A 27,453-nucleotide genomic window follows, 5' to 3' on the forward strand; every position below is an offset into this window, starting at 1 on the left:
ATCTGTCTCAGTGTCTGACTCCAAATACTCAACTGGAATACTTTCAGAATTACTTTGGTTACCACACTGATTGTTTTTAACCTACGCTGTTAAACTATATTATGGATAAGCCAAAAACTTTCACTGAAAGGAATTTATTTTCTCTAGAGCAATAAAGCTGAATAATAGAATACATTTGGGGAAAACAAGCAGATTAGGCAGTAAATATGTTTGCATCCCAGTGTTTTCATATGTATGAAAAATGGTTTGTGTTGATTAGCAGTCTAATGCTTAAATACTATAGTGTTGAAAACTTTAACCTTCATTTCACACATGGCTTCTCCCTCATCTCAGAAATCATTTATCAGATAGATTTTCTTGCCCAAATATGTATTCTTTCTGCTTTGTTGTGGTGAAACAATACTGGCACTGTGACGAAAAAAATATGCTTTGATGTGGTTTCCTGAACCAAAACTGTTTCCAAGCCTGTGGACTGTACACAGTTCTGAGTGTGGTTCTGTATTCAAAGTATTCTCTCTGCACCACCGAGCAAATTTGTCCTCAGCTTCTGTGTAAGATAAATATTCAAATTAGAAATCTTTATCTGATTTACAGGAAAAGTAAGGATTATATGATTCATTATTAATTGAAAAATTCGGTTTCCAAATAAATTCTCATTTTTAAAACCCTAGGAGCACTTCTTCCATATTTCTCTCTTCAACCCCTGTCTCTTTGGAGGGAGATGCTTCATTTCCTATCATTACTATAATTCAAAAAAATGTTCTTATATCTCAAGCCCTCTCTGAAAATTGTAGAAGCAGCTGCCTGAAACGTAAAAATTATGTTGGCAGATATTTGACATTTATACAGGCTTTGCTCAAACAAATGTCATAAAGGTCGAAATTTCACATCAGCCTTCAGTTCTAATTCAGTCTTTTGAATTCTTAGGAAAATTGCATTAATTCCTTTTTTTTTTTTTTTTTTTTGCTTCTGATATAACAAACTATTCTTGGCAAAGAAACTAAAACAATTTCTTAGAGAATTGACAAGCATTGCCATTTAATTATTACTTGAAGTTTTAATGGTATAGGTCATGACTGCCTCTTATCGATGTTGTAATGCAATTATAGCATGCAGGCTTAGCTAAAAGTTAATTCATGTAACATAAAATGTAAATCTAAAATTAAAAAGCAATTCAATTACAGAAGCATGGAATATGTATCTACAGTTTCCTAAAAGGTTCCTAGATGCATTAACAGCTTTCAGAAGGGAGGAAGGTTGCAACTGTAATGAATATTATGTGGGACAATATTAATGGACTCTGCTAACAAGGTTTTCTAATAGATGTAAAAAGAACTACTGGTACCTAACCCTTCTTCAGCTTCACAGAGGAAGCCCAGTGCTTCGTTGGTAGTATCTCTGGTACTAATGAACACATAACATAGTTTAATTGTTTGTGGAACCAGACTGCTCTATCTCTGATGGAGACTGTGACAACGCATAAGCCACTACCTGTTGCTCCAGATATAAATGAATGACAAGGGGCAATGCCAAGGAGGCAGCCAGCATTGTTGGCACACTGTGTGCTAGACTGGACTCTGTGTGACCCCTACTAATAATCCTATTTCGTTGTGGTTATGGCATTTCCAGCTATTGTTTCATTTTGTAAAGAGATAATGAACCCAGCAAGAAATATTTCATGTTAAAAGCTCCGAATGACAGCATCTGCTTTCTGTCTTTGAATTGTATCCAGTTGCAGCTGTCAGATGCACAGCTGAGAAAATACAGCTCCAGCTGCTGCTGCCTCCCACCTTGTCCCTCCATCACAGACAACGTGTAATTTCCTGAATGAGAAGTCAGAGTGCAGTAGTCATCCTAACTACTACTGCCTTGCATCTTTGTTACTCTTGAAAGCAATGCTTCACTTTTCAGGAAGAGTTAATAAAATCTGGGCCGCTTTTCCACCTAGCGCCATCTTGCCTCTCTATTTTCTAACTATGCCTGCATGTATGTTTTCAAGCTGCACTAGGGGAGGTTTAGGGTGGATATTAGGAAATACTTCTTCACTGAAAGGGCTATCAAACATTGGAATGGTCTGCTCAGGGCAGTGGTGGAATCACCATCCCTGGAGTTATTTAAGTAGCGTGTGGACTTGGCACTTAGTGACCATGTTGGGTCAAGGGTTGGACTGGATGATCTTTGAGGTCTCTTCCAACCTGATGTATTCTATGATTCTGTATGTTTAAAACCACAACATCATAAGTCCAAATAAGATATAGAAGGTTGGTTTCTCAATATTATCTGTCTATATACTTTTCTTAATTACTTTTGGTACTCCATGGAATTATCTGGCACTCCTACTCTCTGCAGGAAACATACCATGTATCTGTGTGAGCACTTGGGTGTATTGACTTGAGTTAATACTTTGATGCTGTGCCAAGTTGTGTGCCTGTACTTAGTGCAATAAATCTTACATTAACAAACGATGAGCCCAGTTCTACACTTGGACATGCACACATTATTTTCATTGCTCTGAGAATGTCTGGGGGAATAATTAGGCTCTATTTCTTTTAAATATATTGAAGTTCTGCTGCTATGCTGACACTGCCATTTAATAGCAGTGGAAACATGGTGGAAATCGCTAAAGGAGTCAATAGGATGAAGGTGACTCGAGAAGTTTAGCCAAGGATGGCCAAGGAACCATGGCATGTGCTGATAAGTCTGGGTTTCCCTGAGATGGAGTGAGGCTGTGGTCATTGGGTCTGCCTGGCCTCTTCAGGCTGATGAGGCATGAAAATAGTTGGAGCAGTAGCCAAGAGCTTTTCATAAAAGCTCAAAAAGGATTGGACGTGGCACTTGAAGCCATGGTTTAGTTAGTCATGTGGTGCTGGGTGATAGGTTGGACTTGATGATCTCTGAGGTCTTTTCCAACCTTGTTGATTCTACGATTCTATGACAATTTTCATTCTCCTTGGTACAGATGATCTGCAGAGGCAAAGATAAAATGAAGTCACTGCCTTCCATCTATAGTTATTTTAAAAAATGTGTAATAAGTGTTTCTCCCTTGCTCCTGCTTTTCATAATTCCTCCATAACCTATTAGATTTGCCAGACAGCTGGTTCTTTCTTTATTAAAAAGCAAACCCATGCTCCCTCCCCTAGCCGAGTTTGGCTTCAAAGCTTTCAGTTTTCACTGAGTTTTCTTGGCTTCATTTTCTGTGTGATATTCTACAGGGGGAAAAAAAAAATATGCAAGGAAGGTGATTCACTGCTCAGTGTTTGAATCCTTCCTGACATGACAGAAGCTAACAGGGGCAGAGGTAAATCTCAGCCCAGCTATTTAACTTGAGATTGTGAGAGAGTTTTATTCTCAGATGGGTCTATGCAGCTGGGCAAAACTCATAGGGTGGGTGAGCCTGGAAGGACCAGTTCATCATGTGTTCCTCCATCAATGAAAAAAGCCTCAAAGAATTCCACAAAAGCTCTGCATGTTTTCAGTCCTGGTTTCTGTTTAAGGCCTAAGAAAGAGAGCTGCACTTCAAAATAGCAATAAAGTCATTTACAGCAAGTCAGGTCTTGTTTCCGTTGGGACTCTTCTGCATCTGGAATGTCCAGTAGCTAGTAAAGCTAGTTCTAAAAATATATTATCAGGCATTTAGGGAGGCAACTTCAGGTGCTTTCACTGCTGTTTTGCCTCATGGCAAGGACATTTTGATTAATGCTTGCCACTTAACAAATGTGCTTCTCATGAGAGAGGTTATTTCTAACTTGCAAAATTGTCTTTTCTGGGAAAAGTATTAAAACGTACTTGAAATCTTTTTTCCAGAGGATCAGAGAAAATAAAGACATGAAATTTTTTTACATTTCTAGGCCATAAGCACACAGAATTAGCCTTTGGCCAGACAGGTTAGTTGATGATGTGGGATTTATCTCCAGATCATGTCATCTAAACATAAATGCTTTCATGTAAGTGAGATTGTCTGGTACCATTTTGGACATTTATGACATCCACCTATGAGAGAATTGCATCCTTCTGGAGAAGCAGCAGTAGGCTAGGCAGGAAGGTCTAGGACCTCTAACAAGGTATTAGATATCTAAATTTAGGTGCATTTGAATACAGTGTATGGATCCTATCATGCACCAACAGAGAGTTAACAAACCCCTGCCTACACTGAAGTGTTTTATGCTCACCTAATTGCATCCTGATATTTACCTACAAACTCTACTCACTGAAAGGACAAGATTGAGTCTCAGTATATAGCCCATTAAAACATACACACTAGAAACCAAAAATACCAAAGCAATCCAAGCAGCTATTTGCTACAGTTCAAGAGCCACCAGAGGACATCCAAGAACATATCAGATTCATGGTTTTTATATGCATTTCTTTACCTTTTGAGATTGTTCTTTGTATAGAAAAAGTACATATATTACCACTCTTTGTCTCATTCCTCCAATTGAAAAAGAAAAAGCATTAATATTTCAGTCATAAAGATTCATCTCACCTAAGAAGTGTATCTAAAATGTAGCTGCCAAAGGCAGACACATCGATGTCCTAATATAGTCAATGAAATGTGATCTATCTCCTTTAGGATTGGTCTCTGTTATGAACAAAGTTGTCATCTGGATGTCCCTATTTCTCTCTGTGTCCTACAAAACTAGGCTGCAATGATAGCTACAGTAGAGCTAGCTGACTTTTGTAAATATGAGGTAAAAGTCAGGCCTATTCAAATTGCACTATAGGATGAAACCTGGTCCAGCTGAAAGTGAGGATAAATGAGAGATCCATGCTCTGCTTACAAGGTTGATTACTCAAAACCCAGCAGCATCATTTGCTTCAGTCTGCAAGTAGTTCTCTGAGCACTAGTTTTGGCACTGATACTGACTTTACCTGTATCTTGGGTGAAATGATTTCTTGATCATTGCCTGTACTGTTACCAACCTCAAAGGTGCACTGTGAGATTGTGTCCAGACTTGTAGCTGTCTGTGGATTAAAAGATAGATTTAAAGGTATTAAGTTATCTTTAATTAAAATATTTTGCAATCATTTGAATTCTTTAAGGCAGGACTATTATCATAAAACACTGTTAAAATTGTTGCATTGTGCACTGATTCCTTAAGATTAACTGCGCAAATTGTTTTTCTCATCCTCCTGACTTTGGAATTCCTTACTGTAAGTTAAAATCGCAAGCTGACCATAGTACTGTAAGAATGACAATAGAAAATATACAAACAAAACCAATGCTAAGCTTACATAATATGCTTGTGAGTGGGTTTGGGAGGCTGTTGGAAATTATTTGTCTTCAGTGATAAGGGTATGTGGAAAGTCAAGAAGAGATATTTAAGTACAGAATTAGAGCAATATTGGTTTGATTCTACTGGAAAATATTTTCACATTTTCTATTTTATTTATAGGTGAAAAGGGTAGCCTAGTAGCATTGACTCTTAGCTTCTGGAGCTCTTTTTTCTCTTTCTCTCTTACTGCTCTGATGATGTAAGAAATGCGACCTGTATTCCTGCAGAGCCGCATATGTGTATTCCGTAAATGAAATACAGTTAAGTGTACTTTTTTCCTTCTTGCAATCAAAAATCTGATATTACGTTTTTTAATTCAACTTCAGTGTTTTGGAGGCATATAGGAACTGTTTATAAGAGCAAAATGACTGTCAGCACTTTGCCTTGACTTCTAGAGGATGCTGGTTAGGCTATAATTTCTCGCTAATTAACTGATCTAAAATAGAACCTTTTGTAATGAGTCCATCAGCAATCCATGAGCTTTGCATTGCCCACGTCTCTTTTAACTTTGGCAAAGGCTTACACTTTCTGATCTTGATGTCTTGTTTGATTTGCGTTTCTGTTTTGAGACTAACATTAATTACACTGTCAAAACAGATTTTATCGTTTAGGTAACAGGGGCTGCCTACAGACCTAAGTTTCTTCAATGTGAAGGTAACAACTTACGCACAGAACAACTTGATTACAGTAATTTTTTTTTTATGTCATTCTCCTCCTGGGAGCTTCTAGTCTGTACTTAGACTCCAGCTTTTTCCAAATTTAGTGGTCACATTTCCACTTAATTGTTAGTTTCCTGTACAAAATCAGATAGATGTGCAGAATTTAAGCCTAAAAGGATCTGCTCTGAATATTGACTCTAACCCAATGCACTCATCCAATAAATTTGCCTTACCCCAGTAAATTCTGATTGAGGTTCTGTGTCATGCTAATGTTTTCAGTCTTTCCTCACAAATACTATCTGTATTCTGCTTAGCAGAGAGATGTCCAAAACAGAAAATGTTTTTAAAAATAGGATTTTCATAGAGTTTCCTAGAACTATGGAGTGGTTTCTGTTGAAAATGCCCTCCAAGATTGAGTCCAACCATCAACCTAACACCACCATGACCATTAAACCGTGTCCTGAAGTGCCGTGTCTACAGGTTTTTTATATGGATTCACATACTGGTTTGAAAAACTCATTTGAAAAGTTATCTCTAAGAAGCGGAAATCTTGCCTATGCCGATAATATGCTATGACAAAGGGTCCAGATCCTGAGCTTGTGCGAATTGGTCTGATTCCACTGACTTCAATATCAACATCTTCAGTGGGATTAACAACATGGTCTAGTCCAGGGTCTAAACTGTACAATCAATGTAAAAGGTACAGAAATACAGAGCATTTGCTTTCAATACCACTGTGGAGCTACAAAGAGTCCTTGGGCCAAGCTGTTACTAGCTGCCACGTAGCAGGTCCAGCAGAAGGCATCAAGGAGCAGGAAATTAGGATTCAGTCATTAATGCAGTCAAATCCCACACAAACCTGCTTTAACAGGCAGCTCACAGGGAAGCAGAGGAGATAAAGCTCTCACCTTTCCAATAAAAATGGATAACAGAAGACAGGAGAGATGTCCTAGTGCATGCCAGAGTCCTACCAGTGCTGTCATAGGGTCAGAACTTTTGTCTGGGGTTTATGCAACCCTTTAGGCATTTCAAAATGTGATGTCCTCATCTGAGCTGTTTGTCCTTGATTCTCTTTATGACTGATGGAGAAAAGAAGGCATCTGCATATGATTCATTTCCTGGAAAAATAAGCATTTAAGATGTGTGAGAATTGCCCCCGGAATTGTTTATTTTTTTCTCCCAGTAATTCTAACAGAGATCAGACAACTAATTTAGACTTGGATGACTGGTTTTTAAGTGACTAATGTGAGATGAGATGGATTCCCAAGTATATCTACTCAAATACTGTCTTGAAAGTATGATATAATTCATTGTTACTACTGGAAAAACTGTCGTGGAACAAATGCAGCGTTTTGCCATTATGAAGAAGAGCAACATGAGACCATCAATTAATATCTGACCTTAGGATGTAACAAATATCCAGGTATACCTAAACAGAAAACATGTAAAATGGCCATCAAGAAACAAGGTTAGGAATGTATAGATACTTAGTACCCAGACAATGTATTGGGTTATGTAGTTTAAATGAAATGCAGCCCATCATATAAACTGTGCTGGCAAAACTTATCTGAGTCTAAGTAGTCTTTCTAAGAAAATATCTCAACCAAAATATCACTGTGAATGCATCATTATTTCTTACTGATTAATCAGGAAAGCAAGAAACAGATACCCAGTAGAAAAAGACCCTTCCTCTACTGAGGAACTGCCTAGTCCCTTTCCTGGCTAGGATTCATTGTGCAGGGCTGAATGAGAAAAGCAAAGAAGCAGGAAGACAGACTAATAACTAAAGTATCTCTTGGTCATGTTTGAGGAAAATCTATGCAAGATTCGATTAAAAGACTAATTTAAAGCAAAGCTCTCTCTAGACTTACAAGCACAGATGACACTGATAAGTTTTAATGATGTTTTTTTGTAAGGTTTGAGTATCATCCCAGTTAAAAAAAAAACACTCTCCCTATCCTTACAAATGGAGAAACTCCTGAACATGGAAAGCCCTCAGTAGCAGAGCAGCAAGCAAAAGTGTGCACCTACTCAGGGAGCAGCAAAGAAACATTGTTAGGACTTTTCCATTTCAGAATTTGCCTTTAGGAAAAAAAGAGCCTTGCTTTGAAAAATTGAACTGGCCTGTTTGACTCTACCATTTTCTTTTAATTGGAGACCAGTGTCTAATGAAAGTTTACAAGGAGCCTACATGAAAGGATGTGTCCCAACATCCACTCTTTTTAAGAGAGACTCACATTCTTACTTTTGACATCCATGGCTGGCTAGAAAAATCATCCAGGAGTTGATTTTTTGTGGGGGAAATAAAATCTTTCAGAGGCTGAGGGTTCATTTTCTCAAAAGTCCCCTTTGATTTCTTAATGATATTTTAATGTTCATCATTCTTTGTTTTGAGAAATGGCTGCTATGCATCCATTCATATATTTGTATTTTAAGAGTAGCTCAGGGGTCCTGATGACCATGATGGAGCTTACTGAGGAGATTTCAGGGCATTCCAATGACAACCTTTGGTTTGAACAGTAGTCATGATGGTCAAAAAAATATACGAATAACTGAGTATTCTTTTCATAGAGGCTCAGATTTAATTGTGGCCTTTCATTATGAGAAGGTCTCTTTTCCCTCTTCTGAAATAGTTTCAGGGTTAGCATTCACCTTCCTTGTGCAAAGCAGATCTAGCATCAGCCTGGGTGTCTGCATAGTGTTTCTTTCCATGCTGTGGTTCCTCAGAGAATCCCTGTCTGCCTGCAGCAACATGCTCCTGGGAGCTCTGCCTCCAGGGTAGCTCTGCACTCCCTGCAGAGTAATTATCCTCCTTCTCAATAAACCTTACAACACAGAAAATCTACTCCTTTCCTGCCGGGTGTCATAAGGGACAGCTGTTTCCTTTAATTGATGGTGCTTTCATGTAAATTCATCATCCAGTTAACTTTGTGATCTCAGCCTAAATAATGTTATTTTGACTAAGTGCTTAGCGGTTATATTGATTTGTAAAAACCCCTCAGGTGACTCCATCTTGTAAATGGACCAACAGCAGTGATTTATTAGAAGGTTACCATGTGAAAGGTGTTCTGAATGTCACCTGCAGCCACTGATATTTCATCAAACGTATCGCATCTCTCCTTCTGCCTTTTGTCTGTGAATCTCTACGGACAACCTGAAGTTATATTTAAATTAAATTATTTTAGCCATTTTACTTCTGATACAAACTATGTTGTGACTGAAATATGGGCAGGCTAACTGTGATGGTTTGAAACTGTCTTTTTAATTTTTCCTTGCAAAGTTCAGAACAGAGAAAGTGAAAGAATGTAAATAAGTCACTATTGGGTGTAAGAAAGCAAAATAACGATTGTTCTAAACACTTCCATTGGATAGATAGAAATGTTTAAGAACTATTACCCAAAACAAAGTAGGCATTCGGCACATTCTGCGTTCGGCAGTGGGGGCAGTTGCTGGGCTGTCTGGTTGCTGTTTCTTCTTCTCTTCTGGCTGAAGATAACACACTGACCTTGGCAGTTAAGTTAACAACTTTCTGCTCTAACTAAACTCTGCTTCTCTGTCCAGGGGGGTCTGGGGGGGAAGCTCCTGGGAGAGGGAGGCCCCTTTGGGAGGGTCCCCTTGGGGGGAAGCAAAGGGAGATCGGTTGTGCTTTTCTGTTGATTGTATATATTTGTGAATGTTGTGAATTTTGTATATTTGTACATATTCATTGCATTTCATCTGCTTGTAAATACAGCTTTTCATTTGCTTCCAGACTGGGCTAGCCTGGTTATTGTCGGTGGGGGGGGGAATTTCAGCTCACACCGACACACTAACTGACTGTAGCAACAGTAACCTTAAGCAAGTTTAGTTAAATGCAGCGTAGATTAAGAGGGATATTCCGCCTCCAGGTATATTAATTAATTTTTTTTAATCCTAATGTTGATGAATTATCAGGAAACTTGCTCTGGATTTTTGTTATCTGTGTCCAAACCTTCAAATTGCCAGTTCTCCAGTGCTGGAATTGTCTTCTTGGTTACTCTGCACTATTGCCATAATGCCTTATGCTCTGGTTCTTTTCTATAATACATACCATTTTTATAATTTTTCCTTGGTGGTCATGAGATAACAGATATGAGTCCATTCCTGCTTTAGTAAAAAAAAAAAGCCAAAAAAAAAAATTAAGCTTTCTATATTAAGATAGCCTTCAAATATAACTGGAATGAAGTTTTCAGTTTCTTTTTTCATAGTTCCTTCTGTGTTTGGTTTAAACATTAAAAAGATATTTCTGTCTCTTGTGCCATCTACTTTCCTGTAGTTTGCATTTCAGAGCAGCTATAGGTTCTACAATTTGATAACAGGGTGTTGCTTTTATTTTGCTTCGTTCTTGTTGCTCAGCAGCAGGATTGGTAGAGAAATATCAGGAGTGGGCAGCATATGATCACCAAAAGAAATCAGAAATCTTTGGTTATCTTCTGTGAGCCCCAGAAACAACAGAAGATTATCCAGGATTGGTGTTCTATGTGTCAAAACATGAGGCATGTCTCTGCTTCATGGCCCTGCTGAGACTGTGAAACCTGCCACAGCCCTGGAGTAGTTTGTACAATGACAGACCAAAAAATGGGGAAGACATGAATCATAATCATAGCATCATTAAGTTTAGAAAGGACATCTAAGATCATGAAGTCCAACCATCAGCCAAACACCACCATGCCCACCAAATCATATCCCAAAGTGCCATGTCGACACATTCTTTTAACACCTCCAGGGATGACTCCCACCTCCCCGGGCAGCCTGTTCCAATGCCTGACCACTCTTTCAGTAAAGAAAATTTTCCTAATATCCAACTTAAACCTCCCCCTCTGCAACCTGAGGCATGAAGCAGCACCAAGGAGGTTTTATGTGCTTGCTTGGAACTAATAACTACTAAGGAAAGCAAAATTTGTAAAGTAGAAAATGATGCAAAGCTGACAGCAAAGACAAATGAAAAAGAAATTCAAATTCTGTTAGGAAGGGGAAAAGTTTCTTTACATATATAATACATGGGATGTACAACTGCTATGGCAAATAATTGGACATGACAGAAAAAAGACATTACTGATAACAGGAATATTCACAGACGTAATAATCTAAAAAAATTTGAAAGTGACATAAAATTTCATGCTTCAAAGCCAATACTTATTTGAGACCTAAGACTGAGCATGAATAGTAAAGTATGGATTACTTTTCTACTTTAACAAGCCCCTAATCTATTACATAATCATCTCTTAAGTCAGCAACACATAGCAAGCTTGTCTAAGACAAAGTCTTGGTCACATTATTCATCTGAGTTATCCCATTTAGAATCATAGAATTCTTATGGTTGGAAGGGACTTCTACAATCATCTAGTTCCAACCCCCCTGCCATGGGCAGGGACACCTCCCAGTAGATCAGGTTGCCCAGAGCCACATCCAGCCTGGCCTTAAAAACCTCCAGGGATGGGGCTTCCACCACCTCCCTGGGCAACCTGTTCCAGTGTCTCACCACCCTCAGGGTGAAAAGTGGATTTTTTGATTTCCTGCTCAGTATTTCATCTCTGTAACTATAACTTAGAAATAAACCTGATTTCTTCCTGCCATCTCTCACTATAAATATGTATCCAGTTTCTCACAAACTGTCAGTCTTCTGGTTTCTTCTTGTTGAACTTCTGTGGGTTTCTTAGTTCCTGTTTAGTGCTCGTGGTCAGGTAAATGCAGTGACTTGGTGGCTTTAAGATATGTCACTTCACCAAAACAGTCAGAAATTTCCAGAATAAGATCATAGAATCACAGAATCAGTCAGGGTTGGAAGGGACCACAAGGATCATCTAGTTCTAACCCCCCTGCCATGGGCCGGGACACCTCACACTAGATCAGGCTGGCCAGAGCCTCATCATAGTCTGGCCTTAAACACCTCCAGGGATGGGGCCCCAACCACCACCCTGGACAACCCATTCCAGGCTATTTAACTGAGGGGGGAGGGACAAGAAAAGAAAAAAGGAAGTGGCTGTTTTGAGTTTGCCACAAGGAGAATTTTTCTTTTTTAGAAATGTAAATGAGGATTAAGTTAGCTGTGATGGGTTGCAGAAGTTTAACATTTACATTCATTAGAACCAGAAGTGATTTGCTGCCCAAGTAGTAGGGATGTACTTGCTTGTGATGTTTCATTATCACATTTACCATATGTTTCATTATTCGCTGCTCTTCTTTTGCAGTAAGACAGGCAGGAAAAAAAAAAATCCAAACCAAAACAGAACAGAAACTTAGTTATAATAGTGATAACTTGTCTTACGTTACAGGTAAAAATAGCTTCCTGTTCTGGATTTCACTTACCCTATTTCATTCTCTCTATTTCTAATGTTTCACAGCACTTTGATCACTTGCACCTATATTCGCAAGAAGGCATCCTGGGAGCAGTATTGTGGCAAGTCTCTTAGTGGAAATATCCCTCAGAGCCACTGCTTGAGCTCATAAGACGCTGTCTTAATTTCTGAGCTTTACAACCTCTCCCTTCTTTCATGATCTTTCTGTGTTCCCTGAAGCGTCTGAAAAATATTGGTTTTTTCTTTAGTCTTAACTGCTGGTTACAAAACTGACAGGAGATAAGATTAGTGATAGGACAACAAAATGGCACTTCAAAGGAGCACTCACTCTCAGAATCTGAAGAGCACGTCTTCATGTGTTTTGCTCTGTTACAGCAATTTAGCTCAGAGCAAGACTAATTTTAAATCTCTAGCAGAAGTGAGCAGCATCAATAGTAATTCAGAACATGCTTTAAATGAAGGCTTTTACTTCCTAGCTCTGCCTTGCTCTCTTTTAGTTAAGATCACTCTTTTATTTGTGATTATCAAGAATCAAAATTTAAAAGTAGTCTTCTCTAGGCTCACTTTTCCCATAGGCTAGCCTGGTGTTACTAGGCCAGCAGTCTCAGGTACAGCAAATTCCTAAATGGGTCCCTTTTCTCCAGAGAGCTGCAATATAGCCTGAAATGAAAAAACCACCACAGGAGAGGCACTCCTCCTGATTCATCAATCATTAGCCCATGTTTGTATAACAGAAAAAAAAACTCCTGCTGAATACTTTTTGGACTCGAGTAACCCCAGTTCTAAGGTCTCCTGAGTCACTTCTGCAGTGCCCAGTGCATTTACCAGCACTAGAAAAGGCAAAACATTTATTATCCTAGTTTCTGATCGTACATATTATGCTGGTTTGGCATTATTGTCACAGGGAAACAAAATAATTGTCTTTATCTTCTTGCAATTATACAAGAAATTAATTGGATTTGATTTTCTTGTATAGGAATATGGAAAGCTATATCATGATGCATTTTTCTATCAGTTGCTGATTTTATGAATGATGATGTTATTTGGAGGGGAAAAGAAAACCTTCTGTAATGGAAATGTGTGATATTAATGATGATGAAACCTCAAAAAACTACGTAAGGAAACAGTATTGGCACAATTCTACATCTGTAGAGCTTTCCTGGATATTTCACTGAGCCTCTTGCTGCATCTGAAGAGATTTCTTAGATGTTTTATTGAGACTTTTGCTGCAGGACAAAATCTTTGTTAAACTAGCCTCAGACCTGCTCTGCTCAGCAGACTAAGTGTCTTCATTCTGCTCATTTACATCCAGTTCTCATGTTTCAGACACATTTTTATACCTGTGTTTCCCTATTCTCTGCATTTAAGTATATCCCCCTTCAAAGTGTGTTCTGTAGAGGCTTTCTGCCTCTTGAGGCAGATATCTGCAGGATAACAGATAAAAATTCACTGCTTTTGGTATTACTTGTAGGTTTTGCTTGTTGTCCAATATCCAGTAGCTTGGCATATATTGTAGCAATTTTTTTGCATGCCTAAAATTTCCTTTTATTAAGTATGTTGTGGGTATTTTTAAAACACATACACTTCTTGTGTAAGCAGCCAATCTGGCCTAATTCCAGCCAGTACACCTGGAAGTATTTCTAAAAGGTTAAAGTGTATCATACTGTACAGTAGAAGTTCCCGAAATATATTTTGTTCCAGTATTGATGCTATTTTCTTACTGCACTGTATCAACACAGAGCCCACAATTCAGCTGATAGCAAGAGGGGGAAAATATTCCTTTATTTCTCTTATCAGCTCTACCCCATGTGGCAAAAACCTCAACAGCCCTGGTGTGTATGTACCCAGCATAAGTCTTAAGACACATACACACACAAAAATCCTCACTAAATCTCTTTCATCTCTCTTTCATAATCTGGGACTCACATTTCCACCCCTTGCTTCCTGGCTGAAACAAAATGTCTCTGTGGATACTCATCTGATGCTGGGAGACACTTTGAACTAATAATGAGGTTCACGGAGTGCTATGTTGCACCATCTTCATTTTTAATGGGCATAATTATAATGTTAAGGTGATTTCTGTTGTGAAGCTTACATCAGATTAATCTTGATCTTTCTTTTTTCTTCTTCTTCTTTTTTTTTCCCTAATTCTTTCCATAGCTGTAACTTACACAAGTTACAAAAAAACACCTCCACCAGTACCCCCTCGTACCACCTCCAAGCCACTGATCTCAGTCACAGCACAGAGCAGCACAGAATCCACCCAGGACGCATATCACGACAGCCGGACTCAGAGGATTTCTCCCTGGCCGCAGGATGGACGAGGGATGTACAATTCCACCGACAGCTTGGACAGTAACAAGGCCATGAATCTCGCCTTGGAAACTGCAGCTGCACAGCGCCACGCATCCGAGAGCCAGAGCACCTCCATACGGACCAGTGACAAGGCCATTTTAGTGTCAAAAGCAGAGGAGTTTCTTAAGAGTCGGCGTTCCTCTATAGGGATCCAGGTAGCCTACCATTAACATCTGTCTGTGATGAATTGCTTGCCTTCTTTCTGTAAATAGCATAGAATGAGTCATTCAGCTTCGCTGGCTCTAATAATCTAACAAACAACCCCTGGCTGTTTAGCATTAATTGTCATTCACATCATGGCAGTGTGGCTGTGCAGAAAAGTCTTCGGCTAATATGCTGTACCTGGAAGAAAATGAAAAAATAAATCTCTAGGGAGGTTACCTGTCATTAACACTTGATATGAAGATTATACTACAGAGCTACAGGTGAACAGTATGTTCATCTCCTTCCCTCCATGAATTCACTGACCTTTTCATAGGATTATGCCAGCTTTAAAATGCTTTATTTTCTTTTTTGTCTATTATCTTCCTCTTCTGACCTTGGAAAGTGCATAATGCTGCTGGATCTTTAAGTTCTACCTCAGATGAGTCCCCCAGCCCTTATATTTTTAGTTGTGGTGGGGAGAAGGTCCCAAATAACAGAAAGAAATGTGCTGCATAGTTTTAGATGGCCAGTAATGAAGTAACATTAATAAACACAGTCTTTGAGGATTCCTCCATTAGTCTGCCAAAAAAATTGGAATCTTTATTTCACTTTACAAAATTTCTATCAAGCTGTGGAAACCTCAGTGATGTTGTGTTGTTTCATCTAAATGAGATGATTCCAAATGCAAATTTTAAATGCTATTTCTTTGACTAAATGAAAAGCACTAAGGATAACAATGCTCATTTGTTTAAATCTCTAGGAAATATCAAGTAGTAATAAAAATCAGAAAACTGAACTTGCAAGGAATGCAAAATCCTTTGAGACAGAGGAGTAGAGGAAAATTTAGGGTTCTGTTCTGCTGTTACTTAGACACGTGTAATTTTAAATATGTGAGTATTCCCTTTTACATCACCATGTTCACTTTAGTGCTTCAAATTCTCTACTTTTGCCAGATGAACAATAGAGGAAATGCTGTGTATTTTGTCATGATTACAGGTATTGTGGAGACAGCAACATAGATCTTGAGAAGGTAATAACCCAGGTAACAAAGCTCAGTGAGTGACTGCTCATCTCCTAGGAAGTACATTTTTTTTCTTTTAGAAGTAGTAATTACGTTTCCATTAATTACAAAATACAGTTAGAGAAAACTATTTGGGTTAAGAATGCCACAGCTACTGATTGAATTTCACTGTTTAACATCTTGGTGTGGTATAATTTTGCTGTTCCACCATGCATTAGAAAAATTGGGAGACAAAGGCTTTGCCAGCAAACTGCTTGTCTGTTTTTTGGCATAAAATATTTGCTTCAGGTTCATTAGACGCAGCACACTAGAATGCAATTTAACAGCAATGGTAAAATATTCAGATGGTTACTTTTGAAATGTTTTACAAAGTAAGTGCTGTATTCAACTTTCTTTGGAAAAGGGGCTTAGCAGATAACAGGGAAAAACTCAAAGGAGCAGCAAGTAATTTTGGGTGCCTTTTAGCCCCTAACCTGAAACTTACTCTTCAGAAGGAATAGTATCTGTTATTCTTATCTCTTCTTTACAGCAGCTGTGCACAGTGGCATTTAACAATGTTGGTGTCTTCCTTCAGTCAGTCCTGGCATTTCAGCAATTAATTCTGAAATTTTGATTACATCACTTGAGCCTGTTTCTTACTGCAGGTGATGACCAGTACTTTTCGCTGGGCTCTGATCCTTCTTACTATGTGATGTGTTTAATAGCATGTGCTTATAATCCACAAAACCTTCTGTGCAATGATTTCCATGGAGGCAGCAGATCTTCTGTAGCAAGTTGTCATCTGATGCTTGGCCCATAACACTGGTCCTCAGGAGCACAAGGCAAATATTGTTTGCAACAGCAGGTCTTAGAAGGATGAGCTGTTTGTTATCTTTTGAGAATTACAAACTGCTTGGTTGTACCTTTTGGCATCAAACAAGGTTAAACTTGTAACACAGTATCCTGAGAGCACAGTTTAGTTATTTGTTTGGGGCTTATTTTTCTGCAGTTAAAAGTCAAATTTCACATCAGTGTGCAAAATAGCTTTCTGCAGCACTTCTGAGCAGAAAATGCATTTTGTTGCGTTTCTGGTTTGGAAGGAATTAAAACACAGAGCAAAATATTCTTATTGCAAACTATGTAAATAGTAATTTATTCCCCCAAAGTACAGCTGAAGTATTTAATTTCTTGTAGACTTCTGCATCAAAGCACCTTAGAAAAGGAAGTTTTTTATTTGCATATTTCCTTGATTGACTAAATGACTTGTTTTCTCATTAGCATGCCATGCCAGCGTAATGCATTGAATTTATATTTATTTGCATTAATTAATTTGCTATTGGGATGGTTAATTTGTGCAATTTTTAGTGTTACATTCCTTTAACACATTAATGGGAGAACTCTTGCCAGCAGAGTTCCATACAGGAACATAGAGGCACAAAGAAAAAGAATAACCAGCAATGTCTCTGCCAGTGGAACTACTGCGGACCCAGCCTAGGGCTCCCATGTCTTCTGTAGATATGATTTGTGTAGCATACACATCACATGTTCTTTTAAAATGTCCTAGAATACTGGGCATGTGCCATAGGATTGGTGTTCACATGCACAGGGAGCCCAAGCTCCTAGCATAGGGCTTACTATGAAGACCAATAGTACAAGATTTGCAGGCACAGAGAGTAGCACAGATGTGGTAACCTATCTCATGCTATGTTAGCCCTGTTCCAGGTGGGAGTTTTCAGCAAAAATAGCTTCAGAAACATAGCTTTTACAGAAATACCTGTTCAGTTTTGGTGGTGTTTTTGTTGTGGGTTTTTTGTTTGCTCTTCGCTTGTTTGTTTTTCTCACTGCCATATTTAAATCAGAAAGAATATTGTCAGATGTGTTAGTAGGCACTGGAAAAAAATGTTGATTCCTAAATTCAAATTGCAAAATACTGATTCTAGGATTAAGGAGGACTAGTCAAAAGTATTTGAATAAAAATGGAGGATAGAGATTTTCTAGAGTCAAATAAATACTAAGTTTAGAACAAGGTTTTTTTATTGCTAATAAATTTTCAGGGATTTTCCTTGCTCTTTTGCACACGTTTGTACATATTGCAAACTTTTGCTCATTCACACTTTTGTGAATGACTGACATTCAAAAGGGGCTCTAGTTATAAACCATTTCACATTAAAAGCATTTGAATTGTAAAATATATGAGGAAACATGTCAAGAAATTGCTCCTTCTTTATTTTAAGTATTTCAAAACATGCAGTGCTTTGTTTCTTCTCTATTTAAAAGACTTTAAGGCTTCTCAAAATGAACAGAAACCCCAGAAGCAGATGAGATGGATACAAATGTAAACGTGGAGGCTGATTTATTAGGGTGTTTTTGGAGATGGGCACTGATCATAGCACAGAAAATGAACTCTGTCATCTTCATTTATTGACACGCTTCAAATTACCTAGATATTTTTTTTAGTCTTCAGAATCTTCAATAAGCAAATCTTATAAAATTTACAAAATTTATAAATAATTTATAATATAAATAAATTATAAAATTTATAAAAAATTCTTATAAATCAAAAGCTGTATTCAGGAGGATTAGTGCAATAACTTGCTTGCCTGTTGGGTTTTTGTTGTGGGTTTGGTTTGGGTTTTTTTGGTGTAAAAGAGGATCTTCTGCATAATATTTATTGATATTTATATATATTAAATGAAATTATTAACATTTTATGATTGAAGTTTGAACAAGAAACTGCAGTCTCAAGCTGGAAGTTTCCTTTAAGACAAAGCATTTTGTACCCACGTGGCATACTTGGATGAGCATCTACATTGGTGCTTAGATAATGGTTGGACTTGATGATTGTAAGGTTCTTTTCCAACCCAAATGATTCCATTATCATTACATGATTCTGTCTTCTTCGTACTGTTTAGATTGTACCATTCTTGTCACTGCTCTATTTCAGTGCACACGTAGCAATCAAACGAAATATTCACATTGATTACACAGGTCTTTGAATCAGAAATGATCCAGATTTTTAGAGGTGAGCATTCTTCATTCTCCTCCTAAAATAGCCAGACTGTGCTTTTGTGAGAGAAATGAGTGAAGTCCTTGGCCTGCAGATATCACTGAAAGCTTTGATAGCATCTCTGTGGAGGTATTACCTGGCCTTTAAAGTCGACATTGACAGATAGATAGATAGATAGATAGATAGATAGATAGATAGATAGATAGATAGATAGATGGATAGATAGATATGCACACACAGAGGTCTGTAGATGAGGCAGGATTCACAGGCTTTGCTGGTTAGTAGAGTTCCCAGCCAGCGGTTGCATTTTGGCCTCTTTATTTGTCAAAGTTTAGCAGCTGGAATTATAATTAAAACAAAGCTATGGTTATTTTAAAGCCAACTAAATGAGCAAAAAAATGATGAGCAGCCACTGCTGTTGTTGTGACTGTCATGTGTCAGCTCTACACAAATCCCATTTCTATTCTCTGGTATGCATTTTTAGGAAAAATGTGCTTTCTTAAAAGATCAGCAGAGTTTTTCAACCCATTGTAGAATCTTCTTTGTAATGTAGGACATTAAGAAGACCCTTCTTTACTATGAGAGTGGCAGAACAGTTGAACATTTTGCCCAGGAATATTATGGAGGCCTCAACCCTGGAGACGTTCAAGGGCAGGCTGGATGGGGCTCTGAGCAATCTGATCTAGATAGGGATGTTCCTGCTTACTGCAGGGAGGTTAGACTAGATGACCTTTAAAGATCCCCTCCAACCCAATGCATTCTATGATTCTTGCAGTAATTAGCACTTACTGAGCCATGCAATGTATTGGAATACTTCACATGTTCTGCTGGGAACTGGAGGAGTAGCAAAATGGAGCCCTGTGCTGAGGCACAAAATTTCACTCAAGCATGAAAGTGTAGGTTTATTTTCGTAGGTTTCTAAAAATTATTTTAAAAACATAGATGCTCTGTGGCTGATAAAAGTGTTCCACCAGTTAAGGAAGGCAGTAGCAGTTGGTACCATAGTTTTATTTGAAGTATTTTCCCTACTTTGAAGTCACTGCATACAAATGAGGTCTCCCTGCACCTAAGAACCATTATCAGCATTCACAATTACATGTACTTGATCTAGTGTCAAATGTAGTGTTTTCTGCCCTTTTTTTATCTCTGAAAAACCTGAGTAAGAGATGAAAGGTAAATTATTTCCCTTCCTGGGCATCATCAGAAAGGTTGTTTATTAAATTCTAATTATAGACCAAATCAGTAACAGTGGTGAAAACCCATTGAGGGCAGTGAAATTGCATGGGGAGAGATAAGGTGGCCTGAGGGATTCTTATTATGGATGCTTATGACAGAGAAGCAAAAGACACTGGGTTAAAATCCGTTTTCATATGCATTGCATACATTAACTTCAAGCCTCCCTTGTAGACGCTACATATATATAGAAGCTTAGACAAGAATTTTCAGGACACTGCAATGTTATCCTCTAGCCCCCTTCAAATACTGTGAGGCTCAGAGTCCCCCTCAGAGCCTTCTCTTCCCAGGATTGTACAACCTCAACTCTCTCAACCTGTCTTCATAGAAGAGGTGCTCCATCATGCCTCATTATGTTTGCTATTATTATTGTAAGCCTTACTGGCATACAGTAGACTCATAGAACCAACATTTTTCATGGCATAAAGTACCAAATTTTAAAACAAGTTTTAGTTCTGTGTCGGTGTGAGCTGAAATCACCCCCCCCCACCAACAATAACCAGGCTAGCTCAGTCTGGAAGCAAATGAAGGCTGTATTTACAAGCAGAGTCTAAAATCTACGATGAAATGCAATGAATATGTACAAATATACAAAATTCACAACATTTACAAATATATACAATCAACAGAAAAAGCACAACCGATCTCCCTTTGCTTCCCCCCAAGGGGACCCTCCCAAAGGGGCCTCTCTCTCTCCCAGGAGCTTCCCCCCAGACCCCCCTGGACAGAGAAGCAGAGTTAGTTAAGCAGAAAGTTGTTAACTTAGCTGCCAAGGTCAGTACGTGTTATCTTCAGCCAGAAGAGAAGAAGAAAACAGCAGCCAGACAGCCCAGCAACTGCCCCCACTGCCGAACGCAGAATGTGCAGAATGCCTACTTTGTTTTGGGTAATAGTTCTTAAACATTTCTATCTATCCAATGGAAGTGTTTAGAACAATCGTTATTTTGCTTTCTTACACCCAATAGTGACTTATTTACATTCTTTCACTTTTCTGTTTTGAACTTTGCAAGGAAAAAAATTAAAAAGACAGTTTCAAACCATCACAGGTTCTTTGTAAAGGGAGAGGAAGATGATCTGCTTTATTAGATGTACTCCTCCTCCTTTTGATTTTGGTCAGTGTCTGGCTTTTTTATTATATCCTATCCTGTGTGGGACTCCCTCAGGGACTCCCTCACAACCAGATGGACAGTATTTTGCTTTTCTGCAATTGTGGGCCAATTTGCTAATATTAAGGCTTGTAGAACCCATGCAAGTATAAAAGCTATAATGAAGCATAAAAGCTATAATGAAGCATGAAGAATAACAGCAGATTTAAGATTCGTTTGAGTTTCAGAAGCTGCACACTCGAACCAAACATATTACTTTTTCTCCTCTGCTTATTTGAACCTGGCTGACCCAATCTGATTATGTATAAGGAATTTCCTGCTGTCTTCTAGCAGGAGTCTTTATAATACCTGTTGTTCAGAAATGCAATTTCTTTGTTCATTTGTTTCTTTGTGAGTGCAAATAATTTTGTTATTTCCCACTTTTACTTCTGTCGGCATTTGCCTCATTTTTTCCAGATCAAAATTATTTTCTTTTTTTTTTTTTTTTTTTGGTTGTTACAATATTTGTAATCCTAGATTGCACACACACACACACATTTGGCAGTCTCCTGCTGTTAGAAGGCACAGGGAGGAAATGAAAGCATTTAAATATGAAGCCAATCATCAGGTCATTTAGTCAGTGTCAGCCTTGGCAAACTAGAGGGAAGGATAATTTGGCAAGAATTTATATTTAGTGGTAACTAACATTATTTTAATTTTGATACCTGGGTCATATTTTTCCTGATAACTTTGTTTTGAATAAAACTGTACAGTAGATTACTTTTTTTATGTCTAAATTCTAGATGTCAGTTGCATACTGGTCAAATTATTCAGAATATACATGTAGGTGAAATATGAATATGAAAGGACTTGAAAACAGGTAGACAAAAAAAGAACTTTTCTCAGTGTGTTGCATCAATGGAAGGATACCAGCCTACCCAAAAGGGACATTTGCCTCTACACATCAGAAGCAAAGTTCAAAAGACATGCTATCTGTTGCTAACCAAACAGCATAGTTCGCCAAAACAGATATGCTTTTGATGTGTAATACAGAAGAAAAGTGCATGTTGCCAGTCTGTCTGCTTTGTCCCAGTTACACTGATTGGCCAAACTGGTCTTCTTTGCAGGGACCTTTTCTCGTTTATATCTTTAGATCATCGTGTTTCCAACAGCACTATGCAGCTGCTGGGACATCCTTGTGAAAGGCAAAAGTCTCTTTTCTGACCATTGACTATTGCTCACCTCCACAGTGCTATTAACAGTGTATGTTGGGTGCACAAATATCATATAATTGACCTTCTGTAGCCTGTTTCTATGTCCAGCAGTCTGGCCTTCACCTAATATCCCAGGGGCTCATTCAATAGGTCCTAATGAGTATAGGATGTAGAAATGGTCATCCTAAGGATATAGCTCCATGACAGAATTGCAGTGCTTTACAAGGAACTGAAGAACTGAAGGCAAAGTCTGATTTGAGGGAACATGTGAGCTTGGGTTCTTTTGTCTGGCTTCAATTCAGGTTTGGTCTGGCACATAGTGTCCTGTCTTTCCGTGTCCACAGAAATTTCAGTCTCCTTGGTCACTTTCTTCCTCAAGTAAGTACTTTATACTGACTCTCTCTAAGGTTAATATAATTTCTCTGGCTTTTTCAAGGGTGTTACGTGATGCATCAAATGGCCTGTCTCTGCATCTTCAACAAGATCTTCAATTCTTATCTCCAGAAGGAGACAAAATCCCTGGTTGAAGACATGCCCTTTGATGGCATTATTTATTGTAGTTTATAATCAGCAACTTCCTAAATTATGTATTTTAATTTGGACTGGCTTTGGTTGCTTTGAGAATTAAGCCAAATAACTTAGATCTTAGCAACAGTTTAGGCTTCCTGACCACTCCAGATGTTACTATGAATTTCAACATCAAAAAGTTTCTTCCAGAAAATGCATCCTCACCTTTGATATCATCTTCCTGCTAGCAATCATATAGGTGCACCCAGGAGCTGCAGCCTAAACATTTTATATTGTCTGCACATATTAACTACCTACCATTTCCTCTTCCTTTGAGAATACATTGACTTCACTCCTCATAACATGTCTGTGCATATTTGACTGAGATCTCACCACTGTAGTCAAGGCTGCAAGTGTAGCTTGCCTCTCTGTTCCCCCCAACAGGCTAGTGGAGTATCTCATTCTTGGCCCCGTTAACTCATTTCTGCTCACCTTTCTCTAATGAAGATCTCTTATATGCAGCTTTTCTCATATCCCTCAAAGGTCTAGGTGAGTGCTTAGTCCCTTACTTAGACCTGAACTTATTATTCAAGACTTCAGACCCTTCTATGCAGTAAATGAGGTCGTCTTTCCTGATAGATCTCTCTTGCACTAAGAAGCTGGACCTTATGGCTGTTCTATTTATAGCAATGCTCTTTCAGGAGAGGTTGACCCTACAAGTACAGTTTAAGCTTCTCATCCACCTTGCAGCCAAGACCCACCTTAACTAGGAAACCAGCTTGCCTGTTTTATGGTTGCTTGTCGTGGTTCCCCCCCACACCACACCAAGCTACCTACCTCTCTGGTTGAGGCTTTTTTTTACTGCCAGTGTCAAGAGGGATTTTATGTTTTAGTTGTTTTTAGTTGTGGGGTTTTTTTAAACACTGACAACACCAGATCTTGGAGACTCTAATCAAGTCTGATATCTCAGTCCTCTCAGTGAGCTGTGCATGGATGAATACTGCCAGCTTCCATGCAAGTGGGAACTGACAGCAGTGCATGCTTTCCCCTAGACCTCAAGGAGAATAAAAGGAGTTAATAGGAAATGAGCCTTTCTTGACAGCTGCTGCACTGATGTCCAGAGCTTTTGGCAAACCTGTGCCTAACACCACACTGTACGGTTCAAGCATGTTACATTTACTGAAGAGTTCCTGCACCAGCTTTTTTCATTAACATCTCCAAGACCCATGCTCAGGTGAAATAAAAAAGTGTACTGATTACTGGCTGGAATTTCCTTTCATGCCAAGGTACATGGAGATATGGGCTGAAGATGGAAAGGGAAATTGCCGCCATCTGACTTCTTCCAAGAAGTATAGTCCATATATGCATTCACTTCCTGCCCTCCTTCCACCTTCTCTTTTTGTCTCTCCAGAAACGTGGTGGGGTTGGGTCTGTGCAGCTGGGAGAGCTGCAAAGGCCACTGAGTTCCTTCCAGAGATGCCTGTGACTGCTGTAAGGAGAAAAGTTATCTTGTCTTCATCATAAGACACCCTCTTTTAATTCACACCTGTGGTGTGCATATTAAAAAATTTGGTTGCTGATATTTTTTTTCTGTATTTAACAGTGAAAGTATTGTTCAAAAGGAAAAATCAGTTTTACTCTTTTCCTTTCTTCCTGGGTCTCACTTGGTTCCGTCAAATTTACATGCTGCAGCATTCGTTCTGTCTGTGTCAAAGACTTTGGGGGTGATGTGGGGGGGAGGATGTTATATAAAATCCCACAGAAACTTGCAAATGCAATGTGGTCTCAGTTATGAAGAAAACTACTCTGAATATATTTTGGTAAGTGTATTTCAGATGGGAATACTATAAAAAGTGCATAAATTACTTGCTTGATATAGCGTTTTCAGGACCGCGTTATTAAAGAAGGTGAGATGTGGCATTCTGCTGTATCCCTCACATCATTTGAATGATTCTATATTTGTCAACGCAGTTGTCGATAAAATTTCATTGCAGCATTTCTTTTTATCACTTGCCAATTTATTGGGCTACTTGAGATTTTATTTTATTGTGTAAATCAAGGACTATAATGAGGCTGGTTTATAATAATATAAAAAGGAGCTATCCTGCAGATTCCTGGTTCTAAGAACAGCTCTTCCAGACCAGGCTTACTCCCTGCTTCCACTGAACTGAGTAATTGCATCTGCTGTGATTTGAAATAGGGTGTTACACAGCAGACCAGAAGTAATTCTGCAAAGCTTTAGAAAACACAACCCCAAAGCATTGATAACCAGGCTGAATACCTATGTCATCTATTTTACTGTGCTAGGTGTTTCTTAGTAGTAAAAGAGGAAATATATAATTAATTTTGAATGAGTGCAAGTAGAAACACTGCTGAGTTGTCAGTGCTTACTCTGCAGATATATCTTTTGTGTTGAATTAGGTGGAAACAGCAACTGATTCTGATACAGAAAGCAGAGGCCTACGGGAATACCATTCTGTTGGAGTACAAGTGGAAGATGAAAAGAGGTAATTTTAACATGTACAAAAATCTTTAGTCTTTAGAATGTACCTTTGTAAACAGAGCTAGTAACAAACATCTGGCAAGTGCTGCCCCTAAATAATTCACAAAGCCAAATTTCATACAGGCATGCTGGTCATTTCACAACGTTTGTAGAGTTTACTTTGCAGTTGCTTAATACTTAGTTAAATTCCCAGTTTTGAATTGGAGAGAACGAAGTTACAGTTTTAAATTAAAATTGCAGATTAATGTAATTTCCTTACTGCTAGAACAAAACCAAAGTGTATACTGGAATGCCCTTTTTTTGATCAGCCTTCTCATGCTGATCAAAGCTTTCCCCATCCACACAAAGGGAAATAATGGTTAGTATGTAACCCATAGTACCTTTATCCTAAACTGGAATCAGCTTTTACGCTTGTTCAGTCCTTGTCTAGATGTTGGAAAATGTACTAACTTGTAGGTTATCCCTGACAAGCACTGGGACCACTATCTCAATTCACAGCAGTTGTCAGACACTATCAGGCTGCTAACTGCCTTTTACCATGATTGCCTAGAAGTAACCTGAAACAATGGGCTCAGGTGTGAAAAGTTTTCACAAATAATCTTGGATTCTCAACATAAAGCTTTTCTGAAATGTCATTTTTCAGTGGCATACCAAAACAGAAAATCAGCATTTAATGACCAACCTATGAGGGAAGTAAAAAAATACCACAATCTTAAACCTACTGCTGCTATTTTTCTTTTATTAAAGGATTCTCAACAGTTGTAACTAAACAGATTTTCAGACTTTATATAATTTTTATATAATTGCAGTTCTTAAGATTTGAATTTATTTTTTTATACATGTGTTTTGCAGACTTCTCTCAGGAGATGTAACTCCTCAGTTCTGCCACTTATTTCCAGTTCATTAAATAATGAAATATGGTATTTTGTAGTACGAGAATAAATCAATATTTGCTTCCAGAGATAATTTAAATGATTTTCTTTTGTATCTTTTTTCAGATAAATGATGCTACTATGCATTTTGGTTTTCCTCTCTGTTGTTACTAGCTGTATTGTTTTAGTGAGATATACACAAAGAAAGAGTACTATCTCATCCAAGGAGAAAACCAGAATCCCTTCACTGAAACATTATTTTGTATAATCACATATGTATTTGTATGTCTTAATCTCTTTTCCTATTCTTCCCTTCTTCTCCAAGACATGGGCGATTCAAGCGCTCCAACAGCGTAACAGCAGCAGTCCAGGCTGATCTGGAACTGGAGGGCTTTCCAGGGCACATCACCATGGAGGATAAGGGACTTCAGTTTGGCTCATCCTTCCAGCAGCACTCGGAGCCCAGCACACCCACCCAATACAGTGCAGTGAGAACTGTACGGACACAGGGACTGTTCAGTTACAGAGAAGATTATAGGACCCCAGTTGACACCTCAAACCTTCCACCACCAGAGCCCTGGCTAGAGCCAGCCATTGAGACAGTAGAGACTGGGCGAATGTCTCCTTGTCGACGGGATGGATCTTGGTTTATGAAGTTGCTACATACTGAAACTAAGAGAATGGAAGGATGGTGTAAAGAAATGGAAAGAGAAGCAGAAGAAAACGATCTTTCTGAAGAAAGTAAGAACATTTTGGTATCTTTTCTTATAGATGTCCGATAAAATAAGAAATCTGCTAGGATAAAACTGTGGTCTGTAGTTTTTCCTTACTTTGTAGTACCATAGACAGTCTACAGAACCATTAGATATAAGAACTCTGCCCTGCAACTGGTTGTGCAAGCTGGCATTTCACAGAGTAAGATTTTGTAGAAGAAGCTGAGAAACCAGACGGACAGTCGAGCCCAGAATCAAAGTCTGGTTGTCAGATATGGCTGAAATGGCTCATCCATAGTTCCAACTATGATATGTTCCTTCCACTCACTTGTATGGCTCCACTGCTTGAGCCTTTGCCAGAGCACGCAAGGTGGTCCCACATGAACGTTTTATTGCCATTTTTCTGAAACCTGAGAATTTGCCTCTTATTAATAAGCAGCTTCATTCCTTTTGAGGCAGTTCTACCTATCATAAGGGGTCTGTTGGAAGAACAGGAAGGAGTAGGCAAAACAATAGTGAAAACACTTCTGCAGTTACAAAGGCATACGCGCTATTAGTTCAGCTGCATTTT

At 38.5% G+C, this 27,453-nt stretch overlaps 1 protein-coding gene across 1 annotated transcript in view; it reads left to right on the top strand.

Annotated features, from left to right (window-relative positions):
• Window positions 1-27,453, top strand: part of DLGAP2 (DLG associated protein 2) — a 362,668-nt gene that overhangs the window by 320,175 nt on the left and 15,040 nt on the right. The window contains exons 8-12 of the mRNA XM_054383858.1: window positions 14,410-14,759; window positions 17,731-17,747; window positions 19,382-19,406; window positions 25,216-25,301; window positions 26,495-26,910. Of these exons, the coding sequence (XP_054239833.1) occupies window positions 14,410-14,759; window positions 17,731-17,747; window positions 19,382-19,406; window positions 25,216-25,301; window positions 26,495-26,910 (894 nt within the window). The remainder of the gene's footprint in view (window positions 1-14,409; window positions 14,760-17,730; window positions 17,748-19,381; window positions 19,407-25,215; window positions 25,302-26,494; window positions 26,911-27,453) is intronic.

The sequence above is a fragment of the Indicator indicator genome, chromosome 9, assembly GCF_027791375.1.
Source record: "Indicator indicator isolate 239-I01 chromosome 9, UM_Iind_1.1, whole genome shotgun sequence".
Classification (NCBI taxonomy): domain Eukaryota; kingdom Metazoa; phylum Chordata; class Aves; order Piciformes; family Indicatoridae; genus Indicator; species Indicator indicator.